We start from the raw sequence: 12,774 nt of genomic DNA on the forward strand, positions 1-12,774 counted from the left end.
AATAAAGAAGGCTTGGTTTGTCCTTTTCTTAATGACGCAGGAGTTTTTGAGAGGAACAAAAACATAATTTTCCTGAAGGTGGTTTTAACACAGTTCAGAGATTAGGATTATGATGAGATTCCTTTTCTCACTGGTGTAGAATTTCAGTAGCAGTAAATTCGACAATCTCCTCTCGACTTGAGATTACAGTCAGGACATGTTTTGTAATAATATATATATAATATTATATAAATATATATATTTATATATTATTTTTAATATATTATATTTAATTATATATGTATATTATTAATATATAATATATATACATATATATATATATATATATATATATATATATATATATATTATATAATATATAGGATAATATAATATGTATGTATAATGTCCATGCTTAATAATTCCATATCATTGATAACATGAATTCAGTCGCAAATATTAAGAGTATACTAATGAAAGCAAAACGTAGAGAGAGAGAGAGAGAGAGAGAGAGAGAGAGAGAGAGAGAGAGAGAGAGAGAGAGATAATATGACGAATATGAGAGAGGACATCACACCGAGGATATGGAAATTATTCTGAGCACTTTCCCATGCGTCATGAGTACCGTGACAGAGGTTCTAACGTACTTAACCCTTAAGCAATCGTGGTACTTTAGACTTTTAGGAAGGAGGCACATTATGCTCTTCATGCTGTATACATAATATAACACACACACACACAACACACACACACACACAGGGATTGAGAGCGGCTGTACTCAACACATCCTGGATTGCAGAAGTCTAAATCCTCGTAAGCCTCATCCTGATAAGCAGCCGTTAGGAAATGTTCTCTTCTCTCTCTCTCTCTCTCTCTTTATCGATGGAAAAGGAAATGAAAATTTTTTGCTTTGCGTTAGAGGTAGTGGTAATCCTTTTCCCGGTTTAATAAAGTACAACATGTGTCAGTTACACTTACATGTGTCAGTGAACATTATATATATATATATATATATATATATATATATATATATATATATATATATATATATATATAGTATGTGTCGTGTGCGGGGGGGGGGGGGAGTCAAAGCATTGTTTTATAACTCATTCCTCTTACATAATATAAAATTCCACGAAGGACCATAGCCCCCACCCCCCGCTTCTCTCTCTCTCTCTCTCTCTCTCTCTCTCTCTCTCTCACACACACACACACACACACACACACACACGCATAAAAAAGATTCCACGAAGCGCTTTGTCATTCAGGACCAAATCATCAGCATGTTATAATGCATTTGCTATAAATGCATAATGTTAACACTTATAAAATGATAGTTAATTCACACAGAATGTACATTTTTACATAACCTCAATTATGTTCTGAATAATTTTTCCGTTTAGAGATATGCAACCCAGGTTAAACTAAGGTCACTTTTTATCCAGGTAAAGTATCATACAATTCCTTGCTTAAGTGAACTTTCAAATTCTCACAGACAAATAAATAATATTAATACTATTATTGTTAAGAAATTCACAGTTTCGTGAAAACAAATTGATTAAAAAATATCCACAATTATATATAAAAATATATTTCTATGTAAAAATATAAAACAAAGACTTTCGAACACCTGAACGGTGTTCCTCATCAGTGTAATGTTACACTGATGAGGAACACCGTTCAGGTGTTCGAAAGTCTTTGTTTTATATTTTTACATAGAAATACATTTTTATATATATTGTGGATATTTTTAAAAAAAATACTATTATTATGTGCAGTTTTCATATTAGCATATTATCTGTTATGTACGTGTTTTTTTCCAAAGATTTTATGAAAATGATGAATTAATTCTTGAATTACTGTTACAGTTGGTTTTTGCTGTAACTGCAAGAGGGAAACGTAGATGGCGTTATTTGTCTTCCAAGGACGACCGAATCAATATTTGTTTTAACAGTCTTATTCCTGTTTCCTTGTGTGGTTTACAATAGATTCTTTTCCAGCTTCTACGGCCTTTTGAGTGACTCTCGTTTAGTGGGAAGATACGAGTGTGACGGTGTCATTTCTTTGGACGATATCTTAAGTTTAAACGGGTAATACTTAAAACATCAGACTTTTAATAGTTGAGTAATTTAGCAAATACTATACCAAATTGTGTTGAGCTGAATTAGAGTTGTGAAAATAGATTATAGGAGCCCCTACAGTTTAGTTGGCCAAGACTATCGTCTGCTAGAAAATTTGCGGACGAATACAAACAAGATAGTAAAACTTTACAAAGCTAGCACGTATGTTTTGGCCTGGCTTGACCTAACCTAACCTAACCTATCGCTGACAGGGTCGGGGCACGGTCGGGCAGGGTCAGGTCACGGAACTACTTACCTTGGCGGAGGTCAGGTCGGCGCACTCAGGTCAGCTGTTTGTCTCCGAGACCAGCGGTCTCCAAGTACTCTCCACTAATGCCCTTCAAGATGCCAAACCTCACAAAATGACCAAGGAAGGGACCATCAACGTCCCATAATCTTGCAGGACCTTCTTTCGGCCCGGAGAAGACTCCTACAGCCACTCCTGCAGACACTCAGGATAGGGGAATGTTATCTTCCACCTACAGGAGTCCGAGTTGGATGAGATACAGTGATGACAGTGACACAAACTCTCCATGAAGCTACCCCCATTGACGACGGACAGAACGTTCCCTTGATAGAGACGCAGGACAGCCAAGACGTCAAGGACGATGTGCAACTGGGGCGTAAGAAGAACCTCTGTGTTATCCTGTCGGATGAAAATGAGAGGCTGGTGGGTGAGTGGCTCGAGCACGAGGCCCAATTCATATACAGCAAGGGGATGGCTGTATACAAGGACAAAGCCAAGGTGTGCAATGCCTTTGATGACAAGGACAAGTCACTTAGGCCACCAGTGACTGGGAACGAGCTCCGGACGTGGTTCACGTCCCTCAGGAGCCGCTTCGGATGCCTCACCGCCGAGAAGAGTGGCCAAGAGGTGAGCTGACAACTGACGGATTGGGAGAAGTGGAGGTAATTCTTCAGAAGCAGTCCGCACTGGATATTAAAATAAATAATCACCTACATGGAAAGAGCATGTGAAAAGCAATATAAAAAGCATAGTCATTATATGAGAGATTGAAGGGGGTGGAATTAAATGAGCTTGGCAAGTTTTTACCTCGAATTTTTCCTAAGTCGGGAGAGGTGTTTCCTCTACGGTAATGTTTACTTTTAATGAGCCCTCTAACTTATTTTCTTACGCAAAACAACCAGAAAGGAGTGCTTTGCAGCAATAATAATAATTGGGAGCACCTACTGATTCGCAGGCCCACTCGACCGCCGACCGAAATCGGCGGAAGAACACCAAAGCCAATATGGCGGCGATACCAAAACAACAACAAACAAAGTAATGAGCGACTACATATCGGCGACCATCGATTTATGTGTGCTGTCAGTAACGCCGTAGCGGAACGGCGCTTCGCGCCTTATCCGCAAACTTAAAGATTCTTGGCAAGCACGGCATGTACGGCAAGAGGTAATGTTGCACTGCGCCCGCGCTACCCACAGGGTTTACAGTAGGGCTACTTACCGTGGCAGATATATTGGGTGTCGCATCGCTTACGCCGACGTCCTTTCGTCACTACAGTGCGATCACACCCAAAGGCGTTCCTGTTGTAGTCGATCCGACAAATAGCTCCACAACACTCGCAGTTTTTTTGGCTGAAGAATTAAATTATGTCTCGAGCATATTCAATCACAACTTCTTTACCACCACCACTAGACAAATAATGATAAAATTCACAGTAACCCACATTGCACTGCAAACAATCGGTAGGAAATCGAAGGTCTCTGTCAAAATTAATGCCAGAAGGGCCAGCCACTACCTCTGCCATAGCTACAGGAAGACAAAATGCCGGTTTTAGCTTCATTTTTCGAGTATTCAGTCAACAAGGATACCAGTGGACACTGGACAGCTAACTTTATTACTCCACTGAAATGCTAGTGAAACTTAGTTTTCGACTAAAGTCGTTCGTAATTGGTTATGAAACCCATGACGTCATAACGATGTCACACCTCTCAGCCAATAATGAGTAACTGGAACTGCTTTTGTTTCCGTAAGAAAGTAAGTTAGAGGGCTCATTAAAGTAAACATTACCGTAGAGGAAACACCTCTCCCGACTTAGGAAAAAATTCGACGGTAAAAACTTATCAAGCTCACTTATTCCACCCCGTTCAATCTCTCATATAATGACTATACTTTTTATATTGCTTTTCACATGCTCTTTCCATGTAGGTGATTATTTATTTTAATATCCAGTGCGGATTGCTTCTGAAGAATTACCGAAGTGGATATTGAACATATTCCACTTCCTCAAACCCAACATTGTCCGTCAGATGAAGCCCAAGATTTTGGAACTACCAATGGCATGTATATTATAATGTCTGACTTAATTTTTTTTTATTTGCTTAAAAATTTACAATATTTTACAGTACAATGCAGAATTCTATCAAAGTTAATTTGCAACCAGCAATGCAGTTTTTTTCTTCATAACATTGGCTTTTAGCAGTGTTACCATAAGCAGTTTTGATTTTTTTGCATTTATGATTTAATGGTTAGAATGAGGAAAAATTTAATGGTTAGAATGCGTATTTTCCGATGTATTATTATTTTCGTGACTTAAAAAAAACTACATGTGACTAGCTTAAAAATATTTTTTTGACGAAGAAAAATAAAAGATTTTAATAAAATTAATCTCCATAAGAAAGATATGTTTTATAACTATTTGGTAATTCTTAGTCTGTTCCTCCAGCAAGTTATCAAATTTAAGTACTTTCACTAAGAGTGAAGTCCAAGGTTTCGTTTGATATGTAAATCTAAGCGGCGCTAGGTCTAGAAGTGGTTTAAAAATCAAAATTAAATTTGACCACCTGAATAAAAACTTAGTCCCTCAACTTCATAACTTTCAAATTCCTCTTCAAAATTCCTCTTCAGACTCCGCTCTCGTTTGTTTGTTTGTTAAAAGCAGTCATCATTACATAGACTGTATTCTACGTAGCAAGACTTCACCCAAACCGTTTTTAACCAATGATGATTATCCACATTTTACATGTGACTAGCATTTTAACAAAACTAGAATCATGTGACTAGAATCATGTGACCTTAATACCCAATCAGGTGACAGTAATACTAGGAAACTAACACTTTTCACATAATTTCCACCTCTAATTTTTCGAAAATTAGTCTTTTGAGAGCCATGGAGGCGTGTGAACCTTCAATTTCTGGTGCGTTTTCTAATTTACCATCTACTTCGACTTCAATTTATGTAGATTTTCTCCCAATTTCTTGTTTCAATTGTTATTTAAATATAAAGATTTTGTTTTGCATTTTTGTGGTAACATCGAAAGAATAAAGTACTGCTAAGATCACGGTGTTAAAAGTGAAAGTGACACTTATTTGCCCCACCTGTGGTTCTAAGTGCCGACTTAATATTAACAAAAAGCATTATTCATTATTTCGGTGTGGCAGAAGGCATGTTGTATTGAAAAAACAAGTGAAAAAGGGGTAGTTTTTACGTGTCCATTTTTAAGGGAACTTGGTTTGAAAAGTCTCATTTAGCTATAAAATTTTATTTGCTACTTGTATATAAATAATTATATGGTGTTAAATTTAGTTATAAATTTGTTGAAAATGAATTAAAAAATTTCTGCTATAAATGATTGGTGCTCATTCATTCGTGGGGTTGTGCATAGGGTATTTAGTTGGAATGGTAAGATTGGTAGCCCAGGCAAAACTATTGAAATCGATGAGAGCAAATTTGGAAGGCGAAAATATAATGTAGGCAGAGTAGTGACAGGCCAGTGGGTGTTTGGGGGGATTTGCAGGGAGAATAGAGATTTCTTTGCTGTTCCTTTAGAAAGTAGGGACAAAGTGACACTTTTTAAGTGATAAGGGATTATATAGAGCCCGGCACTACCATCATTCCCGACTGTTGGAAGGCATACGATTGCCTAAAACTGGGAGGGATTTCTTCATTTTAAGAGTCAACCACTCCTTGAACTTTGTGGACCGCACCACACTGGAGCTCATACTAATACTATTGAGAGGCGGTGGCGGGATTTGAAGAATCTGTTGCCTAAATACGGTCGTCGAAAGGATCAGTTTGGTGGATACTTTGCTCTTGCCTATTTTAAATTGCATTTTAAAGTATTGAATCATAGGCTCCATGAATCTTTAAAGATGGCAGCTCACCTTTACCCTCCAACCTAAGTACACAACAGGTTTTAGGCTCTTATACTTAATATGGCTGTGTAAGGGGGGGCCGCAGGGGGAGCGAAGCCCCCCCCCCCCCCCCTGCCAGGTAAGGATAAGACTACTAGGTTAGGTAGGTGGCGTGCTTAGGTTAGCTGGTGGCCTTGTTTATTGTTAATTCTACATGTGCCATTATTCATATGTTAAAACAGATTCTTTAATTCATTCCCCATCCAAAAACCCCGGTTTTCCACTGGGGGTGGGGGGCCCCCAAGATTGGAAAGGTTAACAAATAGGGTAAAAAAAATACTGTTCCTCCTTCCAAAAAATAAAAAAAGTGTTCGCCACTTTAGATAAAGCACTAATTAATTCAAAAGAAAAAAAATGAAAATTGAGTGACAGAGCTATTGTATAGAATTACCCTTTATTTCCACAATAAAACATAAAAAAAGCAAAGTGAAGAATTTTATTCTTGTGCTGTGGCCTGTGGTTGGAAAAGCCACGGAGGGTTGCCAGATGTCACCAGAAAGTCACACTAGTAGACGAAATTCCTCAAAATGGCAACTGTTTAAAATCTTGATTTTCAGAAGTGCAATGTTTTTACATTCTCTCATACATGTTCCATCACTTTACAGTCTGCTGTTTACAGGCCGCCCTTTTGTACCCTACAGCCGCACTATGGTGGGCGTGGTACCGACGTGAAGTTGCCATACATAAAACTTTACACTATCGGCGTAAGTAAGTCAGTGTGCCGTGCTATGCAACGCAAAGTCTTGATGTGTAGGACTTTGCCGGGCCAGCTCCAGGTAGGCGGCCGTCCGACCATACTTGTATTGCGCGTACATTTGCAGCGCAATTTATGGTGCTGGCTTAACGTCCGTAAGCCGTGTCCTGTTTAGCAGTTGTTCAAGGTCATTTCACTGCGATGATGCCCACGATCCACATACGTGGGCATACGCCATCATGATACGGGAATGTGACCCCAGCATTATGGGCTGGGCAAAAGGTGTTGCGCAGTCTGGCCAACTAAACTGTAATCTACCCAGATTATATTTTCATCTATAAATACTGTCATAATGCCAAAATGTTGACTCTGTATAGTTTTGGCGTTTGTGTGCCAGTCTTAAAATCCAACTGCCTTAAGATTGAGGCAAGACAAAGAACTAATTCTTGTAAAGGTAAATTTATTTTATATTTGCTAAGTAACACCTTCCACAAGTTTAAGAAGGGAGACTGGATCCTGTTGGAGGGTGGCCCCCCACTGGTACCCATAGATAGGTTCGATTATTTCCTAACCCTATTCATTTATGATAGTGTATTAAGTTTAATGAAGGTAGACCAACTACACACCCCTCTCATCCTCACTCGGGAAAAGATCTACTCTGGGTTAGGTTAGATGTGATTAAGTTAGGTCCCAACCAAAACTTTATCTTCAATGCCTGGTACCATAGATTATGCCAAATACTTCATTCTAATTTCATTTGTTTTTTCTCCCCCTGCCCCTAAAACTCTTACCCACTTTGGTTTTCAATAATTGTAGGGAATAAGGTGGGGGTTGCTAGTAGGATATTTAAGGGAAAATTCAAAAAACATTTAACTACGAGAAAATATTTGAACTCCGAAAAATTATAATGGTTATAAAGGAAGGGTTTGCTGGACTAATTGCAAAAAAAAAAAAAATCTGTAGATCTATATTACTATTCTGCGGTGGCCTCGACTATGGCATTTGCTGTTTTTCTATGCAGTTTTACCTCCTGAAAAAGAATTTTAAGTAATAAGTAATATTTATTCGGACTACTATAATTAACCCGCAAGGGCTCTTACTAAATGTGGCGAAATACATTTGACACCCCCAATTCCTGTTGGCTTTCGTATTTGCGGGGACGACGATGTGGTCATACGGAATGCTTATATAGAAATACCAAAAAATCTTTGTGACTAGACTTCTGCAAAGATGAGGTTTTAGCAAATAATTGATAAGGCTGTAGAATGTCATACATTAGCATCATTTACCAGTATGAAGTCGAGGCTGCTGAGGATTATGGTGATTCTGAGGCCATCTAAGTTTCATTGTTAAGTTTTCAGTATAAAGCTAAAAACTTGATGGTTAATGTTATTTTAGTAGTCTATAAAGAGATTTAATCAAATTTATCGTAACTTTTGGGCAATTCTAGTGAATAACTCCTCATGGACTGCAAGGAACGTTCCCACGAATGACAGCCACTAGAGATTGGGCTCAGATGTATTTCGCTGAATTTAGTACTGGCCCCGGGAGGGTTGATTACAGTCGACCCCCCAAAAAATGAAGGTAAACTCTTAAGCAACCCAAATATTATAGGAAGTTGTAATTTCCAAAGAAATACCAGACGCAGTTATTACCTAGATCTACCCTTTTTTGAACTGCATTTGTAACTTTGATTAGAGAGACTAGACCTTAACAAATAGAGTATTAACCTCGTCCATAGGTTGTAAACACCACTTTTTAATATTTTTAAAGATAAATTATTTGTCTAAAGTTTGATTTACGTGGCAGGTTTAAAACTTTTAGATCTGTAAAAACTTAATGATAAAGTTGTTTCCATACACAGGTTTCAAGTAGAAGAAAACCAATAACTAGTATATTGCTCTAACACCAATGATAAAAAATGTGTAAAACAAATGGTGGTCTAATCGGTAACGATCTTCCCCCTCCCCACCCCAAAATGGACAGCATAGTATTTGTGTGGGGAGGATCTTAATTTCGCTAAGGATGCCTGACCTTAACTAGTGTGGTTGCCAGTCCTAAACTAAACTGAAGATTTGCCAGTATTATTTATAACCTTACATCCTTTGGAGGTGAGGCTCTACTTGGCCAAATTTCATAGTTAGTACACTGCATATCTTAAGTTTGGGAATATGGGCACACCATTTTCTATGTTTGATAGGCTGTAGGGAGTTTATAAACAACAGGGACTACAATACTTTCCTTAGGGTTTTTAAGTATGGGTATTATGTTGCTAACCAGTAGATGGATTTTACTAGAACCCATCAGCATTTCATCCCATTAGCACATTGCTTATCTTAGTTAGGGGAAGTGAAAGTTATTAGTCATTTCCTTGAATTTGATTGGTTGTGTTGAGTTTAATAAAGATGAGGTCGAGAACATTTAAAATACCATCAATAGCATTATCTAGCTGCCTTCCAGTCAGGTCGACAATGTCCAACAGTTGTGTAGTTTTCAGGAAAAGTTCCCAAAAGGCTTTGTCAAATATTGCAGTACATGTATTAACGGGTCGGTTATTATATTTAACTTTGCATCTGAACACCCATCCTTCAAACGAGTCTAGGCGGAACTAAATGTCAGTTGGGAAAAGTGGGAGAGGTCGGAAAATATGAGGGAATCAGACTTAAAAGATTATGAAGCTATAATGTCAGGGTTAAAGTTTCTGCAAAGCCGTTATTGGAGTTTAATTTGTCATCAAAGTACTTGAAAAGTCTTTGTGAATTTTGTTTCATTCTTCTAAAACCAACTTGTAATTCTATATTTTCACGAATGTTCATTATTGCGCTTGAGTTTGGATTCCGTGATTACGATGTATTTTTCCTTCGACTGCATGTAATAGGCAACAACATAGAGTTTACTGGTACATGTTATAGGTACAGCAGTTACTAATATGTGTAATAGGTACATCATAGTTACTAATACGTGTAATAGGTACAGCATAGTTACTGAGCAGGTTTATAGAGTAGTTCTGAAAAATAAACATTCAAATATGCTTGTTTTTTTTTAATTACAATCATTCTCGAAAATAACTTCAAAACTTGACTTATGTATAATTTTAATTTAATATTGCAAAATTTCCCAAGTTTAATCAAATATGCAAGTGAGAGAATATGTACACTACTAAAGCCAAATTTTTATAACGATACATTTGCAGGTGCACGTAGATTGCTTCCAACAATGAAATAGGAACCCAAAGATGCAGTGACATTATTTGAATATAATCTACAAAGTATCCTTTTATGTCAAGCCATTATAACTCGAAATCAGGTAAGTAGATAATTAAATGCTAGTAATATTTTGAAACATTTGTACTATATATTTTTAGCTGTAAAGTTAGACTAAATTGTTTTTATTACACTGTACTTTTACGGGTGGTAGGAGTGTAATGCTGAACCCCACCAACTGATCAGTGTACTGTGAAATATATTTCAATTTTTTTTAGTAATAAGCAATGAATAGTTTTCAAGATCTGTTGCAAAGCAACTAACCCATGTAATATTGTAACTTGGGTTTATATTTTACCAATTAACAAATTTTATCAGTTTAAAAGCTGAGATTGTTATATATGGTAAATGGTTCAAATTCTTCTGACTACTGATTTTGGCATATGTAATGTGCATTATTTCTGACCTCTAATCAAATCAAAATGACTGCCATTTTTAAACATGGCCGCCAAAATAACCACCTGAAGTTGTTTTTCTTAGAAATATTTGTAGTTGTCTGAATTGCATGATCTAAGTGTGGATTCCTATGTTTTTAAGCCTGCTGATGTATATTTTCCAGTTTATAACATGGTTAAGACACTGTATTAAAGGAGTGATTGTCGGGCACTACCAAGGCACGTTGGTGACTTCACTGCTGTGAAACTCAACACGGGGTTCAGTGTCAGCTAAGTAGGAAATTTATGTTGGCATCATAGTACAACAACCTACTAGTATCCCAAATGCTGCCTAATCAACCCCAAATTAGTTAGGCAGCCGCACCTGAATGAACAGGATGTGCCAGCGTGGGAAAGCCAAACCAAGGATAACAGGCTTTCAGTTATCTGGATGGTGTACAGATCACACGGATTTACGACACTTGAATGAACAATCGGACTAGGTGTATGGCACAGGGCATTAACCTAGTTGTATCCCATACAGGAAAGCGCCTATTGCATATTACAGGACATAAGAGGCCTATTATACTATTACATGTACAGGGTTGTAAAAGGATGAACCCTTGACCCTGAATGTCGTCATAATCATGGATGCGAACTGGACCAAGTGTTGCCTATGTCAGGAAGTAAGAAATAAGATCTAAAATCTCCCCAAACCAATCCTGCCAGAAGAGAGGATGATGGATATACAAACCTGCAAAGAATATTCCTGTTTCACTCTCAAATGTGCTACCAATCAAGCTAGACCCCGCAAGACTTGATGAAGGTTCTGGGATAGAGGAAACTTTGAGAAAAAATAAGGCACTATCATGAGAGCTGCAGGCTTCTGTTCAACAACAGTTACTGAGATGAAGGTCCGTGATACAGTGGCTTTTTTTGAACCCACAGCAGACACCTGTAATTGTTGCTGATCAACCGTTGCGTGCTCTGGCGAAACAAATACAATGGAAGTGGCAAGAATATGGAGAGGACAAGTTTGTTGTCATGTTTGGAAGCCTTCTCATAGAAATGGCTTCACTGAGATCGATAGGAACATTATTACGAGACAGCGGGTGGACCAGTGCCATTGTGGAAGCAGGAGTGGCTGCCTCTGGTACATAAAGTGAATTACCTGTCTGCATCCAGTGTCGCAAAGAAAAGACAAGCACACCAGATTACAGCATGCAGCTTTTACAAACTGATGAAGGAGGCATATCATGATTTCTGCTCTGAAGAGTCTAGCACATCAGAGAAAACCTCTGAAGATTGGTGTGAAAAACGGAAGAATGAGTCCACAATTCCAATTCTGGAGTCGGGTGCTGGACATGGAACTCACGATATTCATCCTCATCCACTCATTCAGAGAGGGAGACTTCAACTTGTACTGTGAAGCACTTTCAGAACTGATGCCTTACTTTGCAAATAAGTGTTAACTATGCCTGGTGGATCCCTTTTCACCTCCGAGATATGTCACTCAAACAACAACCACCAGACGTGGCCAAGGAGTTTCACAATGGTAACTAAATCATCCACAAGTTGAGAAGAGAACTCTGGCATGGCGATTGATCAAGCACAATAATGCAGTGATGAAAGGTGACAGGAGCAATTGCGTTGACAGAAGACCCATCAGCACTTCATAGGTGGATGGTCGCTGGACCTGAAGTTAGTAGTCTACTAGCTGGATACGAAGCCATGCCTGGTATGAAGGATGCCACATAACAGCAGCAGACACCCCGAGCAGACACAGTGCCCAGAAATCTTTCCCTGAAAATGTGAAATCACTCTGCAGTGATGCAAGGAGATGGGTAACCCAATCCGAGACGAATCAGCAGACCTGATGGTGTTAGATACAAAGAACATTGCAGACCCAACTCGAGCTAAAATGGTAGCTACACATCACCTGCGAGGCAAAGAGCAGTTCCTATTTTTATGAAAGGGCTAGAGGATGAAGTTGTAAGTCTTTCTATTATCCAATCAAGAAAGACACTGTTTCATTCTTCAAACAAGAACAGGCTGAGGGAATTTCTAAGGAGGAAGTCCTAGAAGACGACAGTCATTTATTCTCGCGACTGTTCATCTCAAGCCAGAAAAGACTGAATTGCAAGAATTCTTCAAGCACGAGAATCGGTCATACCCTGCATCTCTGTGA

At 38.3% G+C, this 12,774-nt stretch overlaps 1 protein-coding gene across 1 annotated transcript; it reads left to right on the plus strand.

Annotated features, from left to right (window-relative positions):
• Positions 1-2,607: 2,607 nt before the first annotated feature.
• Positions 2,608-10,255, plus strand: LOC135221057 (uncharacterized). Its single transcript, XM_064258805.1, has 2 exons — positions 2,608-2,973; positions 10,143-10,255. Exons 1-2 carry the CDS (start codon positions 2,611-2,613, stop codon positions 10,167-10,169), a joined length of 390 nt encoding a protein of 129 aa, XP_064114875.1. The 5' UTR covers positions 2,608-2,610; the 3' UTR covers positions 10,170-10,255.
• Positions 10,256-12,774: the final 2,519 nt, after the last annotated feature.

This window comes from Macrobrachium nipponense, chromosome 20, assembly GCF_015104395.2.
Source record: "Macrobrachium nipponense isolate FS-2020 chromosome 20, ASM1510439v2, whole genome shotgun sequence".
Classification (NCBI taxonomy): domain Eukaryota; kingdom Metazoa; phylum Arthropoda; class Malacostraca; order Decapoda; family Palaemonidae; genus Macrobrachium; species Macrobrachium nipponense.

Excerpts from the sequence above, each read along its gene's own strand:
- LOC135221057 (XM_064258805.1), top strand. The coding sequence starts at position 2,611 with ATGACAGTGACACAAACTCTCCATGAAGCTACCCCCATTGACGACGGA. Across the intron at positions 2,974-10,142 it reads CCGAGAAGAGTGGCCAAGAG|GTGCACGTAGATTGCTTCCA; the intron begins GTGAGCTGACAA and ends ATACATTTGCAG.